We start from the raw sequence: 21,593 nt of genomic DNA, 5'->3' as shown, positions 1-21,593 counted from the left end.
ACCTTGTGGCAGTCAACATTGCTCTTTTTCGGGTACTCCGCATCACCCTCGGATAGTCACGAGAATAGTATTATTCCCTGGGAGTCAGCATCGCCCTATGGCGCTCATCAGAGTACTATAACCATCTTGTATTTTGAGTCACCATCTGGCATTTAAAGTAGTGTCACCATTTGAGGTATGCTTTGGCAGTCACTGGAGCACCATCGGCCTCAGGGGGCCATTTGACTGTAAAACAGGGGTGCACAACTCCAGCCCTCAAGGGCCACCAACAGTGCATGTTTTCTGGATTTCCAAAGCATTGCACACGAGTTTGGAATCATCTCCTGTGCAGGTGATTAAATTATCACCTGGGCAATACTAAGGAAGTCTTGAAAATATGCACTGTTGGTGGCCCTAGGGCTGGAGTTGTGCACCCCTGCTGTAAATAAGCTTTCTGACTACAATCTTCCCATACTCGGAGTTAGTAGTTAACCCCAATCCTTAAAGAGACAAGAGACTCAGAAAAATCTGGACCATTGGCTTTTATTTCAAAATTGCACAGAAATTAGAAGCTGGGGACAGGGGGAAGGAGGAAAGGCACTTCAAAAGCTTCTAAGGCACTTGGACGACAACCTGAACATAAACCTACCCAACGATGGACTCTATCCAGTAGTACCAGCTATCGGGTCCACGTGTTACCGCACCGGACGAGCCGGTCATCCCTGATCTCCCAACTTTCAGTGCAGCTGGGTCTGACGCGCTTCACTGACGCCTCATCCTAAACCCAAACTGCGATCTAATCCAGAATGACATACAGGACTCCATGATAATCCTGGCAGCGGGGTTAACTCTTCATTTACCATTATATATATAGATCATCATCTACGACAATCAAAGCGTTCCACCCCAGAGAATATGTGCTTAGGGTAAAGCAGCTTATGAAAGGCCAGTTTTAAAGGGACACCCCCACCCAAAGAGGTGGAGCCTAATATATATACGCTTTATTCCTTTAAATGAGCATTTTTTATCTTTCAAAAAATATAATTTGGAGTTAATAAAAAATAATTGTTAGCACCCCAAATAATCAAACCAAGCATGCAATACATATACACATATATATATATATATATATATATATATATATATATATATATATATATATATATATATATATATATATATATATATATATATATATAGAGAGAGAGAGAGAGCAATAGAGCAACATGCAATGTATGAATACGGATACACGGGTAACTATGGAAAATAAGCGGCATAAAAAAGAAAGCAAAATGGCAGAGAGACCCCAAATGAATCCAAACATGTGGCCCCTGACCATGACACCTGAGTTGGGGCCCCAGAAAAAAAAAGTATTAAAGCAATAGAGGCTAGTGTTAAATGTGGGAATGACTCCCTCGCCTGACTCTGCACCCACCGATAATAAACATCACCCCCAACCCTAAAAAATATCCTATACTCTTGAGATTTGGTGCATAGTAGGCTGCTCCCATTTGTATGGCTACCAGAACAATGGTAGACAGAGTGCAATCGTTTCAGGTCAAGGCCAAACGTGGCAGGACTACAACAAAATGGCGGCTGCTTACAATACTATGATAGAGGGCGTGATAACATCTGAAAACTGGCTCGCAATCAGTCTTGTAAACACGGCTCTGTGTAACAAGCGTCTTCTTTGGTTCTTTGACCTATGAAGCAAGAGTCACCATCTTTGCGCCCGTCCTCCGTATTGTGTCCGGGAGTGTTCCGTTTTCTTACTCATAGATTTATATGAGTACCGAGTGAATACAAAAAAATACAAAAAAAGTTTTCAAAAAGTAAAAAAAAAAAATCCTTTCATCTGTAGAACCACTGAGGGTTCTGCGACAGTGGCATCACAGCGCAAAGTCAACAGGAGGTAGGCGCATCAGCAAACGGTGGGGAGGGGGAGGGGGATTTATTTTGGTTTTAGCTTTGGTTTCATTTAAGAAAAAAAAAAAGTCTGCCTTCAAAAAGAAAAAATTCTTCTATATAAAATTCCTGATGTAAGAAATTAAAAAAATTTAACAAAAAAAAATTCCCACGGGAAAAAAATAAAGCTTCGCGTGGTGAGCACTGGCGTCATGGTGTTCTTACATGATGCCGCAGCTCTCCGGGGACACCTGTGTGTATAGAGAAGGGGCGGAGGTCAGGAAGATCATGTGTGGCCACCATTTATGACTTGTTAATGGTTAGAACGGGAGGGTGTGTTACCTTGGTACGTTGGTTGTCCCCGACGATGAAGGATCGAGGTGTCAGGCTCTCCCCCAGGGTGCTGCCCCCGCCAGTTCCTCCAGTACTACGGAAGGTACGGGTGACGGTGGTGTAGGAGGAAGAGGAGGTGCCCGCACTCTGGGCACCCACTAACCCCTTCTCAGCCGGCTGCCCGCAGGTGGTGCAAGTGATGTTGCGGGAACGCAGGTTGTACTCGCCGGGGTCTCCAGCAGAGTTCTGCCCGTCCTGCAGTGAATATGAGAAGATGTAGTTCAGCCCTTCAGAGCCAGGGGCGATAGAGACACTAAAGCAGGTGTCATCCTTTACTTACATGATGATGATGGTGGTGGTGGTGCCCGCTCTCATCATCATCATCATCATCTTCATCATTAACTATTGCTCGGACAAGCTTACGCATAGCAACTTCCTGCAGAAAGAAAGCAAAATCATGTTTTTGATAGGATAAACAGTATGCCCTAGGTGAGTACATGTAACCCTGCACCTCCATCCCTCAAACTAGTGGGTACTCACCTCATTACTGGAGGTAAGCAGGGCCGTGCGGATACTGTCCCCTGTGCCCCAGGAAGCGTGTGACTTATTGACAAAATCAGAGGGTGGGTTGTGAGCAACGCCAGCCCCGGAGGACCAAACCTGAGTAGAGAGGAAAGATGTAGTGAGCCAAATATTACAACATCATCCAGGGGGTGTTAGGAGGGAGGAGGACACTTCTTATCACCAAACACACTCACCGTCATAGTCTGCCCCGCCTTCAGCGTGGTCCTGGGTGGGAAGCGGAATATGATTGGCTTGTCATCTCCGATCTGACGTTTTATCTGCCAGTTCCCCATGGCTTGATCCTGGAATACAATAAAAATAGCGTCAAGAGAAGCCGTACACAACCGTTGCACTGAAAACATCACGTCGTCAATTAGTGGTCGTCACCTCGCCGGACTTGTTCTTCAGACGGACAAATTTTCCCTCCGGATCAACCTCCTCAACGGCCACTTTACCGGTGGTCCTGGCGTGCTGTTGGTAGCTGATGACCCTAGATTCGGCCTCCAGCTTCCTCTTCTTGGAGGTAGAAGAAACATGAGCTCCGGAATGTACTGTTCGCGAGACCCTCTTCTGTCCAGTAGGGCTGGGTGACAGCCGCAACCTGCAGGTACAAGACATCTCAGTTCGTCCATTGAGACCCTAGAAAGTTCCCACCCTCCGGGTAACCGACCTCTCCTCCTCGCCCTCCAGGAGTTTGCGGTAGGCGTGGATCTCCATGTCCAGGGCCAGCTTGATGTCCAGCAGTTCCTGGTACTCATCCAGCTGCTGCTGCATACGAGCCCTCATCTCTGCCATCTCCCGGTCCTTCTCTGCCAAAATTCTGCGATTGGAGTCCCTCTCCCTGGTCAGAGCGTCTTCCAGGTCCCGTATCTTCGCCTCCTTGGCAGACAGCTGTAGCAGACACAATGCTAGTTATCAACATCTCGTACCACCTCTATCTATTCCATATAAATGGCAGTCTCGCTCACCTGTTTCTGCAGCTGACTAAGCTGAGCGCTCAGGCTGTCTATTCGGATCCTACTCTGCTGAATCTCCTCATGAGCCTCACCGACCATCGAACTGTTCCGCTCCGCCGACAACTTGGCATTTTCCAGCTGTAAAAACATCAACCGTTATGTCATACTGAGATTCACCTCCACATGACAGCCCACAGGCAGAAGTATTATAGTAGTTCTATTCTTGTACATATGAGCAGTATTATAGTAGTTATATTCTCGTACATAGGGGGCAGCATTAAAGTAGTTATATTCTTGTACATAGGAGGCAGTATTATAGTAGTTCTATTCTTGTACATAGGGGCAGTATTATAGTAGTTATATTTTGTACATAGGGGCAATTTTATAGAAGTTATATTCTTGTACATGGAGCAGTATTATAGTAGCTATATTCTTGCACATAGGAGGCAGTATTATAGTAGTTCTATTCTTGTACATAGGGGCAATATTATAGTAGTTATATTCTTGTACATAGGGGGCAGCATTATAGTAGATATACTATTCACTATTGTATGTAGGAACAGTATTATAGTAGTTATATTCTTGTACATAGGGGCAGTATTATAGTAGTTATATTTTGTACATAGGGGCAATTTTATAGAAGTTATATTCTTGTACATGGAGCAGTATTATAGTAGTTCTATTCTTGTACATAGGGGCAATATTATAGTAGTTATATTCTTGTACATAGGGGCAGTTTTATAAAAGTTATATTCTTGTACATAGACAATTATATATATCTATATATATAATTGTCTAAGGGTTTTTCTGTCTGTCTGTCTGTCCCGTTTATTCATTTCGCCGCCTGGCGGCCTCGACCAATCAGCGACGGGCACAGCATGGCGACGATGATGTCATAATGGAGATCCCGCGTCTCTGATTGGTCGAGGCCGCCAGGCCTCGACCAATCAGCGACGGGCACAGTATCGACGTAGATGTCATAATGGTTGCCATGGCGATGATGATGTCAAAAAGGTTGCCTCGACCAATCAGCGACGGGCACAGTCGGAATCATCATTGTCCATATACTACGGGGACATGCATATTCTAGAATACCCAATGCGTTAGAATCGGGCCACAATCTAGTAGATAATACTGCTCTAAGGGTTTTTCCGTTTGTCTGTCTGTCCTGGAAATCCCGCGTCTCTGATTGGTCGAGGCCGCCTGGGCCTCGACCAATCAGCGACGGGCACAGCATGGTGACGATGATGTCATAAAGGTTGCCTCGACCAATCCGCGACGGGCACAGTCTGCTCCCCTGCCATCAGTGCCCCCTCCATACTCCCCTCCAGTTAGCGCTCACACAGGGTTAATGGCAGCGATAATGGACCGCGTTATGCCGCGGTGTTACGCACTCCGTTAACGCTATTAACCCTGTGTGACAAACTTTTTACTATTGATGCTGCCTATGCAGCATCAATAGTAAAACGATCTAACGTTAAAAATAATAACAAAAAAATAAAAAATCATTATATACTCACCCTCCGGCACCTTTCTGGCTCCTCGCGACTCTCCGTCCGGTCCATGCATTGCGGTCTTGCGAGATGGTGACGTAGCGGTCTCGCGAGACCGCTACGTCATATCGCGAGACCGCAATGCACTCTTGGGACCGGAGCGTCGCGAGGAGCATTGGTAAACGCCTCGACTGGATCCGGGGGCCGACAGAAGGTGAGTATATAACTATTTTTTTATTTTAATTCTTTTTTTAACAGAGATATGGTGCCCACCTTGCTATATACTACGTGGGCTGTGTTAGATACTGCGTGGGCTGTTATATACTACGTCTCTGTGCTATATACTATGTGGGCTGTGCTATATACTACGTGGCTGGGCAATATACTACATCACTGTGCTCTATACTACGTGGCCTGTGTTATATACTACGTGGGCAATATACTACGTGGGCTGGGCAATATACTACGTGGGCTGGGCAATATACTACGTGGGCTGGGCAATATACTACGTGGGCTGGGCAATATACTACGTGGGCTGGGCAATATACTACGTGGGCTGGGCAATATACTACGTGGGCTGGGCAATATACTACGTGGGCTGGGCAATATACTACGTGGGCTGGGCAATATACTATGTGGGCTGTGCTATATACTACGTGGCTGGGCAATATACTACGTGGGCTGTGCTATATGCTATATGGCTGGGCAATATACTACGTGGCTGGGCAATATACTACGTGGGCTGTTATACACTACTTGGCTGTGCTATATTTCTCTGCTGTATCTGTGCATCATGAATCGTGGTATGTGTTAAAGAGGGGGGCCTACTGAGACTCTTTTGCCCGGGGCCCTCAAAAACCTGGAGCCGGCCCTGGCTTCACTGATTGTTCGCGGCCGGGCGTGACCAATCAGCGACAGGCGCAGTGCGCCCGCGAATTGGCACGGAATTTGAACCACGCTTCGCTAATTGGTCGCGGCCGGCCGAATCCTGTGTATAAATTGCATTATTATGAAAACTTCATAAATAAACTACACACATATTCTAGAATACCCGATGCGTTAGAATCGGGCCACCATCTAGAAGTAGTTATATTCTTCTACATAGGGAGCAGTACTATAGTAGTTATATTCTTGTACACAGGGGCAGTATTTTTAATAGTTCTATTCTTGTACACAGGGGTAGTACTATTGTATGATATCATTAGTAATTTGCCATATATAGGCCACAAGAAGCTATCCACAGCCAGTTCCTCCATGTCACCTTCGCATTGTATGTCTTCTCCAGCTCCTCTTTATACAAGGAGATCTGTCCCTCGTGTTGGGCCCGGAGGTCCTGTAGAGCATCAGCGAGTCTACTTTCAAACTCACGCTGGCGGCCGCTATCAACTTCTACCAGACGTGTTTCATGTCGACTCCTGGTCTCTCGCAGTTCCTGTAATAAATAGGATGGTGAAGTTAACGTCAACTACAAAGTCAGAGACACTGCATATACAACAGTATCCAAAAAAAAAAAAAAAGTAGCAAAAAGACCACCAAATAATAAAATTAATAAATAGCTTTTATTAAATAATCAAAGACAGTCAGACTAGACATAATACAGAAGCTAGTGGCGAAATGCGCGTCGGGGTGAGGGCAGCAGAACTATCACGAATCTCCTATTACCAGGTACATAATGCACAGCACTTTAGGCCAGTCTCACACGTCCAGATAATTCCGGTACCGGAAAAAAATCGGTACCGAAGTTATCCGTGTCCATGTGCTCACGTGGCACATCAGTGTGGCACACGTGCGGCAGCCGTGTGCTGCCTGAGTACCACACGGACCGTGCAGGAGACAGAGCTAGAGTTAAGCGCTGTCCCCAGCGTGTGGTGCTGAAGCCGCCATTCATTTCTTCTCCCCAGCAGCGTTTGCTGGAGAGAAGGAATGAAAAATCAATGTTTTGTTATTTTTTTGGTGTTTAAAATAAAGTTCTGGTTATCTCCCGCCTCCCACCCCCTGTGCGCCCGCCCGCTGGCATTAAAATACTCACCCAGCTCCCGCGATGCCTCCTCTCAGCGCCGGCAGTTTGTCCTGTGTGAGCGGTCACGTGGTACTGCTCATTACAGTGATGAATATGTGGCTCCTCCCCTATGGGAGGTGGAGCCGCATATTCATCACTGTAATGAGCGGCACCACGTGACCGCTCATACAGGACAAGCTGCGGCGCCGAGAGGAAGCATTGCGGGAGCTGGGTGAGTATTTTAATGCCAGCGGGCGGGCACACAGGGGGTGGGAGGCGGGAGATAACCAGAACTTTATTTTAAACACCAAAAAAATAACAAAACATTGATTTTTCATTCCTTCTCTCCAGCGAACGCTGCTGGGGAAAAGGAATGAATGGTGGCTTCAGCACCACACGCTGCGGACAGCGCTTAACTCTAGCGCTGTCTCCTGCACGGTCCGTGTGGTACTCAGTCGGCACACGGACCGCATCCGTGTGCGGTACGTGTTGACACGCACCCATTGACTTTAATGGGTCCGTGTGATCCGTGCGCTCCCACAAACACTGACATGTCTCCGTGTTTTTCAAATGGACACACGGTCCGTGAAAACACGCCAACATGTGCAGAGACACATTGATTTTAATGTGTCTACGTGAGTCATTGTCTCCGGTACGTGAGAAAACTGTCACCACACGTACCGGAGCCACTGACGTGTGAAACAGGCCTTATTCAGCGTGTCATTGCATTTTATTAGAGTCTGCCAGACAATTTAGTCCATATTCAACCAAGTTATACTAACATTTAACTGCAACACAAAGGAAGCACTTATATGGCAGATATAAAGTGAATGTGTAATGTATGCACTGTCATGGGAGTAACTGTGGACTAAACGCTATTTAGCAGTCTATCTGTAGTTAGAATACGATCTTTTCATGATCATATAAAAGGTGGATCAATTTAAAGCTGCCTCTAATTTGGATTTATCCGTGTTCATACAAAATATTGGAATAAAGGACAGCTTTTGACTGTATTATTACTGAAAGCCAGATACTGCAAAATTTATGTGAACCCCTTTTTTTGTAATGATGATGTAAATATCTAGCTAAATTTATATGCATTTAGTTGGTGTATTTTCCACAATTAATAATTTACTACACAGGTCTTTATGTATGCCCATCATCTGAGTCTGATCTTAGTGTCCCCTGTTGTGACATTATCTGCTTTTTTATTATGTTTTAATTTAATATTAAATAAAATCATGTTTTATATGGATCTCTTCTGTGCTCGGCCCATTATTTGGATCGAAATGTGAAACACTAGACATAATACAAGTACAAATAAGGGAGAAGGAGGAGACATGAAGGTAGACAAGGGAAAGACTGTAGGTCAAAAATAGGACTTGGGCAAGCAGAAGAAATAATCACAGTGTAATACTCAAAAATGCACAAACATAACACTGACTGGAAGATGTTGTAGATGGTTTTATGGTATACCTATATTCCAACAAAATGTGAAGTGCTATAGTAAAATATCTGCTTACCCATCGTAAGTCCAGACCTCAAGCAGACTTCCTGTGACCCCTGACACGAGTTTCGCATGCTCGCTTTATCAAAGGGGAAGTGGTAAGAGTGTCCTGTCTCTGAAGGGCTATATATGAGACTGAACGTCACCGATAATTATGGCACATGTACCCCAGACTCCAAACACGTAATACATCACTTCCTCCGCCGCCGTCAACACGCTGTGCGCATGCAGGTGACATAGCACCCGATGACGTCATTGAACATGCGCACTGTGTTAGTTTGATAGCCGCCGGAGAAGCAAAGTGTTGGGCAAGTCACAGTGTGTATGCATGCTATCGGCGGCCATTTTATTGAAGAACAGAAGACTGTAGCTCTCATACCAGGTACCAAAGAAATGCCATGTTCCATAAAACAGCTCCAACATCAGAACGAGCCGATGTTGTAGAGCAAGACATAATAGAGGTAATATAAAAAGAATATGAACAAAAGAGTGTAACAGATGCTCCAGGGCACATGAAAGATGTAAATGTAAAGGGGAAAAGAAAAACAATATGTGCAAAGGAGTAATATATTACACTATTATACAAAGTGTAATATAATCTCCAAATAAAGGAGCCATATGTTATTAATGAAGAAATTGGTGTAACAAGTGCTGCAAAGCATAAAGAGATATATACGTACAGCCATAAGGGCAAAGGGGCTATAAAGCCATAATATCAAAAATAAGGAAGATTTTTTTTTATTTTTGTGCACTTTTGAGTATTACACTGTGACTATTTCTTTCTTCTCCTTGCCCAAGTCCTATATTTGATCCTACAGTCTTTCCCTTGTCTACCTTCATGTCTCCTCCTTCTCCCTTATTTGTACTTGTATTATGTCTAGTCTGACTGTGTTTGATTATTTAATAAAAGTTATTTATTCATTTCATTATTTGGTGGTCTTTTTGCTACTCTTTTTTTCTTTTGTCTTGGATACATTGTTTGTAGTACTCCTCCTTAGCAATTATACGACTATTATATACTGGGAGAGCTTGATTTTAATATGCTCTCAGCATTAATACATAAGCTGTGCATTTTAATTATTGTTTTTGCATATACCAACAGTATATAGCACGATTGCCAGGTATACAGATCTGCAGTGATCATGTACCAACCTCACTGTAGATGTTCTTCTGAAATTCCAGCTCTTCTTTCAGGGTTTGGTTACGGTTTTCGGCATCCACGCGGCGCAGCATCTCATCCTGGAGCTGCTTCTTCACATCGGTGAGACTTCCTTCCAGCTGTAAAGAGAATTATTCAGTATACAACACATGGTATAGACAATATCCACCACCCTTGGTGATATAGATGCCTGACCTTGGCGATTTGGCCCCGGAGTTCCCGCACTTCTGCCTCCAAATTTCTCTTCTCCCCAAGAGCGGTGGACAGTGCCGCATCCTTGGAGTTCAGGAGTGCCTCTAGATCCTTCAGTCGGGCCTGAGCTGCCAGAAGATCAGCCTCTTTCTTCTTGTTTCTGGATAACACAAATACCACTGTAGGTTAGATCTTGGAACCACCCTTGTGGAGCTGGCTTTGGGCCTTGTTTCTAAGCCATGCATTGTGAAGGAGGCAAATAAACCATAGAATAGTGCCATCACCCAACATATATACACAGACCTCAGACCACCCCACAATATACAGACATGAGATACTCCACACACTGTATACAGCCCCTGGCCACTGTTTACGGGTTCCAGACCAGAACTCTCTGTATGTAAACCATACCCCCTGTAAACAGACCTTTACAGTGTACAAACCTCTGCCCTAACCTCCTCCGTTTACCGCCTGCAAGAAACCACACAGGTCTAAAACTTAGATATAGTGGAGGGGAAGCACGGGGACAAGGAAAATTGAGTATTTAGGCACCCAGGAGATTTGCAGGCTCATCGCTGTAATGGATCGTACACGGAAGGGGCGAGTAGTCTTCCTTCACCTCTGGGGAGTGGAGAGAATGACCAAGCAGGGATCGGCTCTCTGGCGCCACCACTTGCCCCAGGTCAGTCAGGGAACTGCACCAAGGGCAAATAGTCACTGGAAAGGCTTCGTTATGGGTACGAGTTATTGAGTTGCTCCCAGGGAGGGGGGATATACATCACCAGTCCGGCTAGGGACATATATGTAAACCTCCCGGCCGTCGCTGTCAGAGTTCCTCACTAACACAGTATAGTATGCTGCCACCAGTTCCTCGGTAGATATAAGCCCCGTCCGACAACAGGCTTATATCGGGTCAGAAACCAACCTGGGAAGCGTATAATAACCAGCTGAGCATGCGGACGTGGGGATTTGTGAATCGAGATAAAAGAGCAGCCCAAGATTAATTTTATATTTAATCGCTGAAAAAGCGCACTAGAAAGATACAGGGAGAAATATATATATATATATATATATATATATATATATATATATATATATAGACACACACACACACACACACACACACAAGTATACAGTCAGGAGTATAGTACAAGGGTAGGGTACAGATAGATTACAATTACTGTGTAATGTAGCATGTGACCACAGGGAAGCGCTGATGAATCACAGGTCCAATTCTTTGTTACGTGATTCCCCTGCCGCGTCAGCTAACGGGCCTCCTGCCAGTAGAAAAACTGAGTCCAAAGTGAGGAGCTGTCTATTATCCCCTAGGTTGCCACCCCCCACACGCTGCGCCAACCCCTGGGCTGGGCAGTCTCCCTCCCCCCATATCTGAGAGCATGGTTTTACGGCCAGAACTGTGGATGTCCATAACGTTCCAGCCGAAGCTCTAAATGGAACGGCAGCGGCGCCACTGGGTTCTGCTGGATTTTATCTTTACAGGGAGATTAAATACGGTTATCGTATTTAAATTCCTGGCAGCTATGCTTTATAACTCAATAATGCAGAGTTCTGGTGGTGGCTGCATGGTATGGGCTTGTGGGGAAAGGAATGCAGATTCTGATTACTCAGCTAGGTTCTCAGCTAGGTTCAGAGATATTGCATGGTTTTATTATAGGTAATTTTCTAGATTCAATATCTCAGAGCCTTGTGCTGATTTAGCCTGGGATCTGTGGTGCCACTATGTGAGTCAGCCTGAGTCAAACAAAGGAAGCCAGTTAGCTGGCATCTGCACAAGAGTTCACCCCCCCCCCTCAGGGAGAGCTTCAAAGGCCTATTTGCTCCAGCTAATTAAAAAAAAAACATTGGTCTGGGGGAAGAATTCCATCAGATATCAAAATTATATTAATTGGATACCATTTTCCCATATCTCACAATCCCATATTGGCTATTTCCCACCTTTCCCAGGGTCAGATATAGCCAGATTGTGCAGCAGCTGCCGAACATAAGACTTTACTTGTCAGAAGCACTAAATCCTCTATAAACTTTGGGAGACGAATTTCGGAGGTCCCTGTGTAAGTCCCGGATGTGGAGGACGTGGAAGATTTCTGGTATTTTTATCTCTAAACTAAAAAATAAAGGTTTGATCACAGTAATGCGTTTGATGGCAGAGATCCAGGAGCAGCAGCCACTTCCATGGACACTCACTCCAAGTTTCCAGGCTCAGTGTTTATACAGGAGTCTACTGCGGGTGGGAGGGGATGTCGCTACCCAACGTCAGCAGGAGCCGCTGTCAATGTCAGGACATTTATTGCATAAAAATGGTAAAAAATTTGTTTTTCTGAATTTTATTTTCACATTTACAGGATTAATTTGCAGGAATGGGGTTCAATTATTTTTGCAGAGAGTTGGATTGTAGCCAGGCTACTACCCCTGTGGATTGTCTGCCCGCCATTTTTTACGAGCTGAAGGGAACGCCCGGATCTCAGGTAAAAGAAACATAAACTGACAGAAATCCCCTGAGGGTGCAGCCAATCCGGGGGCAAGGTCGGAACTTGTCAAACCAGACAGGAAAACACAAGGTGGAGGGGATCATACATGTAGGCCAGCGAAAGGAATCACTAACTGCGCACTTATATTACAACAGTGAGAAACAGAATGCCTAATACCACTTTGGCCCCAGCGGCATCTCTACATGCGCACAATGACCTGGTCCTGGCGGGGTCCCTACACACGTGCAACGACCTGGCTCTGGCGGTGTCCCTTCACACGCAATGATCTGGCCCTGGCGGCATCCTTACAGGTCATCACCTTCACCTAGATGGCTTCTCCGAGGCGCAGCGTGCCTCATACCTCAGTGATCTCAGTAATTCTACTAGTCGACATGGATTTCGGTGGAGCTAATGCGATGCTCAGGCTCTGCAGACACAGGGTGTATACACTTGGCACATTATAAGGTTATTACACTCCTGGCCAGGAAGGGCTGACATGTAAAGCTGCCACGTTGCTGCCGCCTGTCATATCCTTTTCTTCCTTACTATGCAATCGCCAATTTTTAATTCTTCTACAGGCCAGATTTCCGCCCAGCACTCTGGGGAACCCTAAAAATTGTAAACCGCACGGAAAACACGTCCATCTCCTCTGTCCGACCACATGGCTCATAGGCTGTATGCAGGCATCATTTTTGGGGAGTCACAATAGAGCAGGACTTATTTTTCCAGCACTTAGTTTTGCCATGTGTGGTAGTCGGATGGAAACGAGATCTGACCCAAGGCAGTCACATGTGATGACCCAGCAGTGGCAGGGTTAATGCTCCCACAGCCGCCTCCTCCTCTCAGGCCGCATTACATGAGTCATCACTCCAGTATGGAAACCCCACAAGGAGGGGGCACAGTTTGTGTCTGTGTTTCTATGGTGATAGACAGGGGCTTTGGTGCGTCCCCGTGCCTTTATTTCCTCTGCACAATGGACACTATTCTATGACTGGTATAAGGGGGGGGGGAAAATCGCTTACGGGACACTTCGAGGAAGCATCAGAAGGGGTAACTAAAAATAACAACAGGCTTAAAGGGACACTCCACCCAAAATTTTAGAAATCTCCACATCCTCCGAAGCTCCTATTATTACATACTAGTCCCATTATAAGCAGTGACATCAGGGAGAGACACGCACCGCACCCCAAAATATGCAGGACACACCCTAAAACACCCCTCCAACTCAATGTCATGACTAGTGCACATCGTACCTATAAAACAGGTGTGGCCCCAGGACAGTGTCCAATTGGGTGCCCCCATAACTACAGAGACAGCCCCCCCTACAACAGTGACACCCAGTTGCCCCCCCCCCATAACAGAGACAACCACAATTTCCCTCCCGCACAACAGTGACACCCACAACAGTGACACCCAGATGCCCCCCCCATAACAGAGACAACCACAATTTCCCTCCCGCACAACAGTGACACCCACAACAGTGACACCCAGTTTCCCCCCCACAACAGTGACACCCAGTGTCCCCACATACCAGTGACATCCAACGTGTCCCCCTATAACCATGACATCCACAGTATCCTCCCCCCCTCAATAACTGTACCAGCCGTAGGTCTGTCTCATTGTTGTATAGAATATAGTATTGGGCAGTAGGTGTCTCTTACATAGTGACACATTACCACCGCGCCCTGTTACTCAATACTTTCCCTGTGAAACAAGCTGGGATAATAGGATGAGGACACGTGAACTTCAATACAGTAGCTCTGCAGGAGCATTCTCACCACGGCCCAGGCACCATAGGAGAAGATGTAATATTGGGAGACATCATTGAGGCACAGAGGCATCTTCGTAGAGAAGTAGCTTGTCTTTGTAGTCATTTTCACCTTTTTTGTATTGTGGGCTGGCTCACAACATAGCCACCAACTCTTTATTCTTATGACTGGAAGGAGTGTAATCCTCTTGCTGCAATGAATGATATAACATCTTAGTACACACCACCCCATATTTATCTAGGGCCAGCACAGGAAGCCGTGCCAGAATAGCTGGCCACTTCGTCATCTGGCGTCGCCGATAGGACAAGCTGTCACTTCTTAAAAGTGACTCTCGAAAAATCCCCAGAACACATTTGACCGACCTAAGTATGGTGCCCGTTCAACCAAACTCACCAAAACTATGACATAGAACTGCCACTTTTCCCAGAAGTGCACCATTATTGTTGCATCCCATTCATTAACGGTGTACAAAGCTTCTAGACCCTAATACAAAATCTATAAGATGGCCCCTATGAGCCATCTCTTATGCCAATACACGAGGTCCCAGATTCCCAGGTACAGCAGTGACCGCGCACTACAACGAACCACACCCTACCCTCCCTTTCTAAACCCTTTCTACAAGTTTCCCGAGTAAAGTCTGCAGCCATCTTATCGACTGCTACAATCGCAGGTTCATAAGCTATGATGAGTGAGGAGGGGATCAATCACTGGAAACGGACATATCAGGAAACATTTTGCAAATCTACAGGGTTTTTTTTTTTACGACTATTTTTGCATTTCCCTTTGTGGAAATTACAGCAGGATCTCTATAAGTAAAGAAGGGTTGTCCAAGAGCACAGTGACTTTCGTTAGTCGCATCACATAGGTGAAGGTGACATGCACTACCTGCTGCTGTGACCAGCAGGTTCAAGGATCATGAAGCTGCACCATGCATTACATGTTCTTTAGGAACCACAACGGGGTTGGCAATCACCCAATGTTCACACAGACTGTTTCTCAGCCCAAGATGCCACACTTTAGTGACTCCTGTGTAGGAAGGAAGTCTGTTGTGTACAGGAGTGAGATCCGGATGTCATTTATCCTTACAATACTCATCAAGAGAATGAGTTCAGTTTTCCTCTACTGCCACACCCTGGGAAGAAGAGCATTAAATTTAATGGAAATCTCGAGAAAACCGTTACTTTATACCTAGTCCACAATTGGATGACTGAGTATGAAAAAAATAGGGAATCCTTGTGTTATAATCTGCCCCCTTTACAGTATCATTTTAACCAGGAGCATCCCTTTACATTGACTGGTTCATATATATATTAATAATATAAATTAGAACAGTAACTTTTGGCAATATTTTACTAAAGAAATACAATTTCCAAAAAACTTCAAAGCAAAAGATGGGATTTTAGGCAGTCAGCACATGATTCCCCTTCTCGTTTTTTACGCTGCGTGTTATGCTGGGTTTCCTCAGATCCCCATCCTTATAAACACAAACGACTGCTGATAAAAGCGGAGACGTCTCCCCCTCCAGTCATTATAGGAGGGTACATATCCAGAGATGGCGGCTGTCGCCTCCCCAGACAACTGCAGAAAATTCAGAGTAGGCGTCCCAAGCAGCTGCACGAGGAACATGACTTCTTCAAAACCCCATAACATGGAACAACCAAAATGAAAAAAAAAAAACAAACAAAAAAAAAAACACGCCTCTTGAAACCGTTACTGAGCAAAGAATTTCTAGAAATTATGGAAAACAAAAAAAATGTTTTACCTAATTTACAAACCACAAACGTGAAGAAATATTTTCTGGTTGTGAGTCATGAGCTGGGCGGTAACCAAGAGTGAAATAATAATATAATTACAACCACAGTGGAAACTTCTATCCCATCCCCCACCCCCTCTGCTCCAGGGCTGCTCCGATTTACGGGATAAAATGAGGAAAAAAAAATAAAAAATTTACAAGCCGTATTGACTTTGCACAAGCTGTTCTTTGTTAGCGAGATCTGCAAGATATGATAGAAATTGTTAAGGGAGGTATTTGCCATTAGAAAACAAACTAATTTATTTTTATATTTTAAACAGTTTTATTATATTTTTTTTTTTACTTTGTACATCTTTAGTTTATTTTTTTTTAGTATGCCTTTATTTTTTTTAAGTATGTTTTATGCATTTATTCTTTAAGCACATTTAATTTTTTTTACATTTGTAAGATTTTCCTTTTTAAATTTTAGATATTCTTTATATATATTTTTATAGTTTTTCTCTTTTATATCGTTATCTTATTAATAATTTCAGCATGTTTTATTTAAAAATTTTATTATTTTAAATTTTATATACTTCAGATTTTCCTTGATGTTATATATCATGGGATTTTGTTTTCATAAAATATGATCCCCCAGTGATTTAAATTTTGTACACGGCGTGTTTATATTTAAAAAAAAAGAAAAAAAGAAAAAAGGACTTGGATCTGTAGCGAGTTCCCGGGGGGGGGGGAGACAGTGATGAAATGTCTTAGGGCGAGCTGAGACACCGCTGCTACAACACAGGGAATTCCTTATGTAAATTAAGGTGTCACACCCCTTTAAGAAGCTGCCTGGCCAGGTCAATTAAAATCAGCAGCTAACTGACTACCAAGTAAGTGACAGGAATTTTTTGGCCTCTAGTCCCTGAGGGTTTGGGGTACAATTCGGGAAGCAATTGCCAGTCCTTAGTTAACTGGGGGTCAGTTCCTGTTTTCACACCATTTATCAAGGGGAAGGGGTCTGACCGCAGAGAGGGAGGAAGAAATATGTGCTCACAATAGCGCACTTACTGCGTTTCAAAATGGCGGCCAAAAGTCACCACCTAGATCTTGCTGGAAATACAGACGATAACTCAATGTATTGTGTTTGTTTTTTTTACTATGAAGATGTAACCCGCTGACCGCAACATGGAAGAAGACCACGAACTTGAACCTCGCATCTACCCACACGGGCATTCAATCGCTGCCCAGGAAATGGTAAACAGGCATGTCTGCCAGGTGCAATGACCAAGTGTATGGGAGCAACTTTCTGGATGGATGCCGGGTAATTGACAACCTCCGGTGACCCATTTGGAGAGTTGCCATCTTTCTTTACACATTACACACCAGGACAAAATGCTTTCGCTTCACGGTAGAGTCAGGAATTTAAAAAATGCGAGGAAAAAAAGTGAACCCTGTCCCACATGGAGTGGTCCGGAAGATATGAGACGACACTACTGTGCAAATCTAGAGGGCAATGGCTGACATAGTGTTTTCCATAGCAACCATAAAGAAAATTGTGACATTACCATAGTAACCAGTATTTGAACAGCAAGTTAAAAAGTGAAAGCAGTGATCTTATTGGTTAGGGGACAGACGCAAGCACTGATTGCTAATGGAAAAATTCAACTCTTACTTTGGTTGCTATGGGCAACACATTATTTGTCAGCATCTGATCCATGACATGTTCCTCGAAAACGTCAGCCTTGCCAGTCACTCGATATTTTGTGTGACTGGCGCAGAGGTGGTTAAAGGGTACAAAATTTGAGGGCAACCTGCCAGCCTTAGTGGCCATATCTACCCGCCGATTGTCCAGACAAAGAGACTTTTATCAAGGTTATGGGAGTGGCTGCCGGGAAGAAGCAATGTAGACGACATGTGGAATTTGAGACGTCGGCATGTGGGATGCCGACTGATGGCCGACAGCCACAAGGGCCTTTGCCTGGGATGTCAGTGCTCAAATACACACCTCCTTAAATACTCTGTGCTCAATCTTAAAACTGGCATCCTAAAATCCTCTGTGCTGCAGACCAAGTGTTTCACAGCACGATAACTATCCCTTTGGTGCTTAATTACGGTATTTGTGATTACAATACGGGTGCGGCAGAGCACATAAGCCGGTGCCAAGGTGTGCGACAGTCAAGTTACCCAACATGCTGCCGAGCTACGAAGCATTATGCAAGAGATGAGCCACACATTACTACTTTATGAGCTGGCAGGTCCCAGCCTATGATCTGCCATGGAAACAACAGGTAAAATATCAACAGCAGGCGTGGGCCTGAAAGGGAGAAGAATTCACCACGCCAAAACCTGGGTGACTTCAGACACGGAAGCAATTCATCTGAGGTGACAACACCATTACTCTGCGTTCACTAAAGGAATGTGTGGGGCTGAAGACATACAGCCCAAAGTGGCAGCAACCTGCATCCTCGCCCCACACACTATACCCAACCTTTAAGACAACGTTGTGGTGTGTGTAGGGGCTACACGAGAGATAAGTGTTAAGTAAGACGGGTGAGGGATTGGGGGGAGGAACATCCCGACAGGTAATGAATGAGATGGTAAATTCACCTCAGAACATCAGGCGGCCATATTGCCTCGCACGTGTTCCCAGCCTGTTGTGGTATGCATCGTCGCTATGTCAGACAGGTGGTGCTCCTCAGAAACCACAGACTGATTTATTGTAACAGTCTGATAAATTTACCTCAGATTATCAGGCGGTGGCCATATTGCTTCACAAGTAAATAAGTACAACGCTGTTGTACGTGTCGAAGCTATGCGAGAGATACAAGTTACGTCAAATGGGGGGATGCCGTTCAGAAATCACTGGTTGGTTTATGAATAGGCTTGACTGTACCTGGCTGATATTTACCTCAAAACATCAGGTGGCGACCATACTGCTTATCACGTGTTCCCTCAGGAGGGACGCTCGTAACAATCCATGTGGACCCATCACACCCTCTTTGCTATGTACATATTAACTTTATAGGTTACTGACTTCATTATAGCCACAGGTTTTACCTCAGTGTGACGGCCATCTTGTAACCATTGTGAAGGATAGTGAAACCCACAATTAATTATTTTTATAGTTTTATTGTTTTATCTTCACATTCTGAATGACGCCCTGCTGCTACCTACTCACATTGTCACAAAATAAACGAGACAACAAGCTGACTGGCACAAGTTTTAAGTTGTTTTTTTTTACGTATAATGCTGGGGGATTTGTCACAAGCGAGGCTTCCCAATATAGGCACGACTCGTTACACAACGTCTCCCGCTCATTTCGTGTGAATCACCCTATTCTTATTATAATCATTCCCCTTTTTATCGCATGTTGGGACCTCAGCAAAAATGACTATTCTTGACACTTAAAATTAGGTACGGTGCGCGGGGCCATGTTTTTAGAATCGGCCAGTTAGAGCAAAGATATTCCCTATATTTTAAGATGGAAATTACGGCAACCATGGAAAATAAAAAAGTCTAATTTGCCGGCTCCGTCCCACATGTGTATGTAATTGGGGGGTAGATCGAGGGGGACAATTATGGATAAAAGGCAGAACGAGGAGGAGGATGGGTTAGAAAATTAAAAGCAGAACCTAGGATGTTGGCAGGACACCATATTTTTCCCCGGCATCGGAGGGAAGATGCCATATAGGGAGTTGAAGATCACCCGCCCTGACTTTCTCTATCGATAGCGGGCGGCACGCTGGGTGTGCCCATATCAGTGTATATTCGGCTGCCCAGACACAACACATGGACGAGCAGCACCACACGACATGGCTACAGTCTGTAGAACACTGATGGCATGGCAGGAGGGCACAATAGGCTCAATGGCAGATAAAGATGACAGCTGCAAAGGAAGCAGCTGCCAGTCTTCATGTGACCTGATATTGTGAGCACAGAGAAGCTTAAATACTCTGTGCTTCAATGCCAAATATAACACAAAAATGGAGGGGGCATGAAAACATTAACCAGATGGCATCGACTTTCAGCAAGGGGACTGCCAGTAGGCGTAAAAATCAATTCCAGATGTTGGGGGCTGAATGTTGGGAACCATATTATAGGTTTGATAATAAATCCTCAGTTTGGGGGGGTATATCACCAGGCAGTAATGGGAGCACAGTACCGGGCACAGGGGTGGGGGGGTGAAGCATTCAGCTTTGCTATGTGTCAGTTCTCAAAAAAAATCCACTGTCAGATTATTTCTGTCTGCAGCAAAGGCTATTAATACAGGAGCAGTGGAGGGGGGTGAAGTCCGGAGAGGACGGGAATTTCACCCCCATATCCGCTCCCGGAGAAAGTGAAAGTCGTGAACAGGGGAGAAACCGCCACGAGAATAACAGATTCAAACCAAAACAAGTTGCAAAAGGAGCAAAGTCTGCCGCATGCAAGGGGTTAACAGGGTGATACAGTCCATAGCGCACAGCCCTATACCCAACATTAGTCCACATCTCATGTAGATGCCCTATATATCCCCCACTCCATACCCTCGGATATGAATACCCCCATAGTAAATATCTCCTGTTTATACTCCTTTTTCCTAGAATTTACTGAATATCCCGCACTCCATACCTCCTATATATTCTGTCCTAGTCTATATGTCCCTTATATTTTGCCCCACTCGAAGTTCCTTGTATATACCTCCCCTATCTATTTTACCCTGTATAATCACAGTTTATAGTCTCCGTATATGACGACCCACTATATCCCACAGCTGCCTAGACCCTGGACAGTCACTACACGGCCCCATATCCCCGTACATATGTTCCCTGCTCCTTACCGTGCCTTCAGCTCGTTGTGCTCCTCCCGGATCTTGCTCAGTTCTAGTTGGAGTCGAGCCCTCTCTTTGGCCACAGAATCCAGGGTCTTGCGTGCGTCGGCGAGCTCGGTCTCATAGGCGGACTTGATGCCTGACGCCTCGCGGCTCACTTCCTCCTCTGACTCGGTGATCCTCAGGCGCAGTCCCGCATTCTCCGACTCCAGGGAGCGCACCTTGTCGATGTAAACGGCCAGCCGGTCATTAAGCTCCTGCAGGTCTTCCTTCTCCTGCAGGCGGGTGATACGGGTCGGGGACAGTGGCGTGGACGAGTGCCCCCGGTTGGTCCTCCGGTTTCCTGGCGTTTCCATCGCAGCTTTCTCTGGAGCAGAATGAAGGAGAGAGTATGGGGATCTGAGCTGCACTGTCCCGGCTCTCTCTGACTGCCTGACACTGAGGAACTATATTAATAACATTCCCTGGGAGGAGCTGAGGAAAAGCTGCAGCTGCCCAGATCCTGGCCAGTCCCACAGCAGTGCCTGCCAACCTTCCCACCGCTGGCCAGTCCCACAGCAGTGCCTACTAACTATCCCACTGCTACCCAGATCCTGGCCAGTCCCACAGCAGTGCCTGCCAACCTTCCCACCGCTGGCCAGTCCCACAGCAGTGCCGGCTATTCATCCCACAAGTGCCCAGATCCTGGCCAGTCCCACAGCAGTGC

The 21,593-nt window shown here is 45.3% G+C and overlaps 1 protein-coding gene across 1 annotated transcript; it reads right to left on the bottom strand.

Moving 5' to 3' along the window:
- Positions 1-506: 506 nt before the first annotated feature.
- LMNA (lamin A/C) lies at positions 507-21,331 on the bottom strand. Its single transcript, XM_077260561.1, has 12 exons — positions 20,897-21,331; positions 10,091-10,247; positions 9,889-10,014; positions 6,492-6,662; positions 3,750-3,875; positions 3,452-3,672; positions 3,169-3,382; positions 2,976-3,083; positions 2,758-2,877; positions 2,558-2,653; positions 2,227-2,472; positions 507-2,135 (listed from the first exon to the last, which is right to left on the bottom strand). Exons 1-12 carry the CDS (start codon positions 21,241-21,243, stop codon positions 2,106-2,108), a joined length of 1,962 nt encoding a protein of 653 aa, XP_077116676.1. The 5' UTR covers positions 21,244-21,331; the 3' UTR covers positions 507-2,105.
- Positions 21,332-21,593: the final 262 nt, after the last annotated feature.

The sequence above is a fragment of the Ranitomeya variabilis genome, chromosome 1 (genome assembly GCF_051348905.1).
Source record: "Ranitomeya variabilis isolate aRanVar5 chromosome 1, aRanVar5.hap1, whole genome shotgun sequence".
Classification (NCBI taxonomy): Eukaryota; Metazoa; Chordata; class Amphibia; order Anura; family Dendrobatidae; genus Ranitomeya; species Ranitomeya variabilis.
The sequence above is the reverse complement of the archived record's forward strand: the minus strand, read 5'-3'. Positions and strand labels throughout refer to the sequence as shown.

Coding starts and splice junctions, on each gene's coding strand:
- LMNA (XM_077260561.1), bottom strand. CDS start 21,243: ATGGAAACGCCAGGAAACCGGAGGACCAACCGGGGGCACTCGTCCACG. Junction 10,248..20,896: donor CACAACGAGCTGAAGGCACG/GTAAGGAGCAGG, acceptor TGTGTTATCCAG/AAACAAGAAGAAAGAGGCTG. Junction 2,473..2,557: donor ACCACCACCATCATCATCAT/GTAAGTAAAGGA, acceptor TATTCACTGCAG/GACGGGCAGAACTCTGCTGG.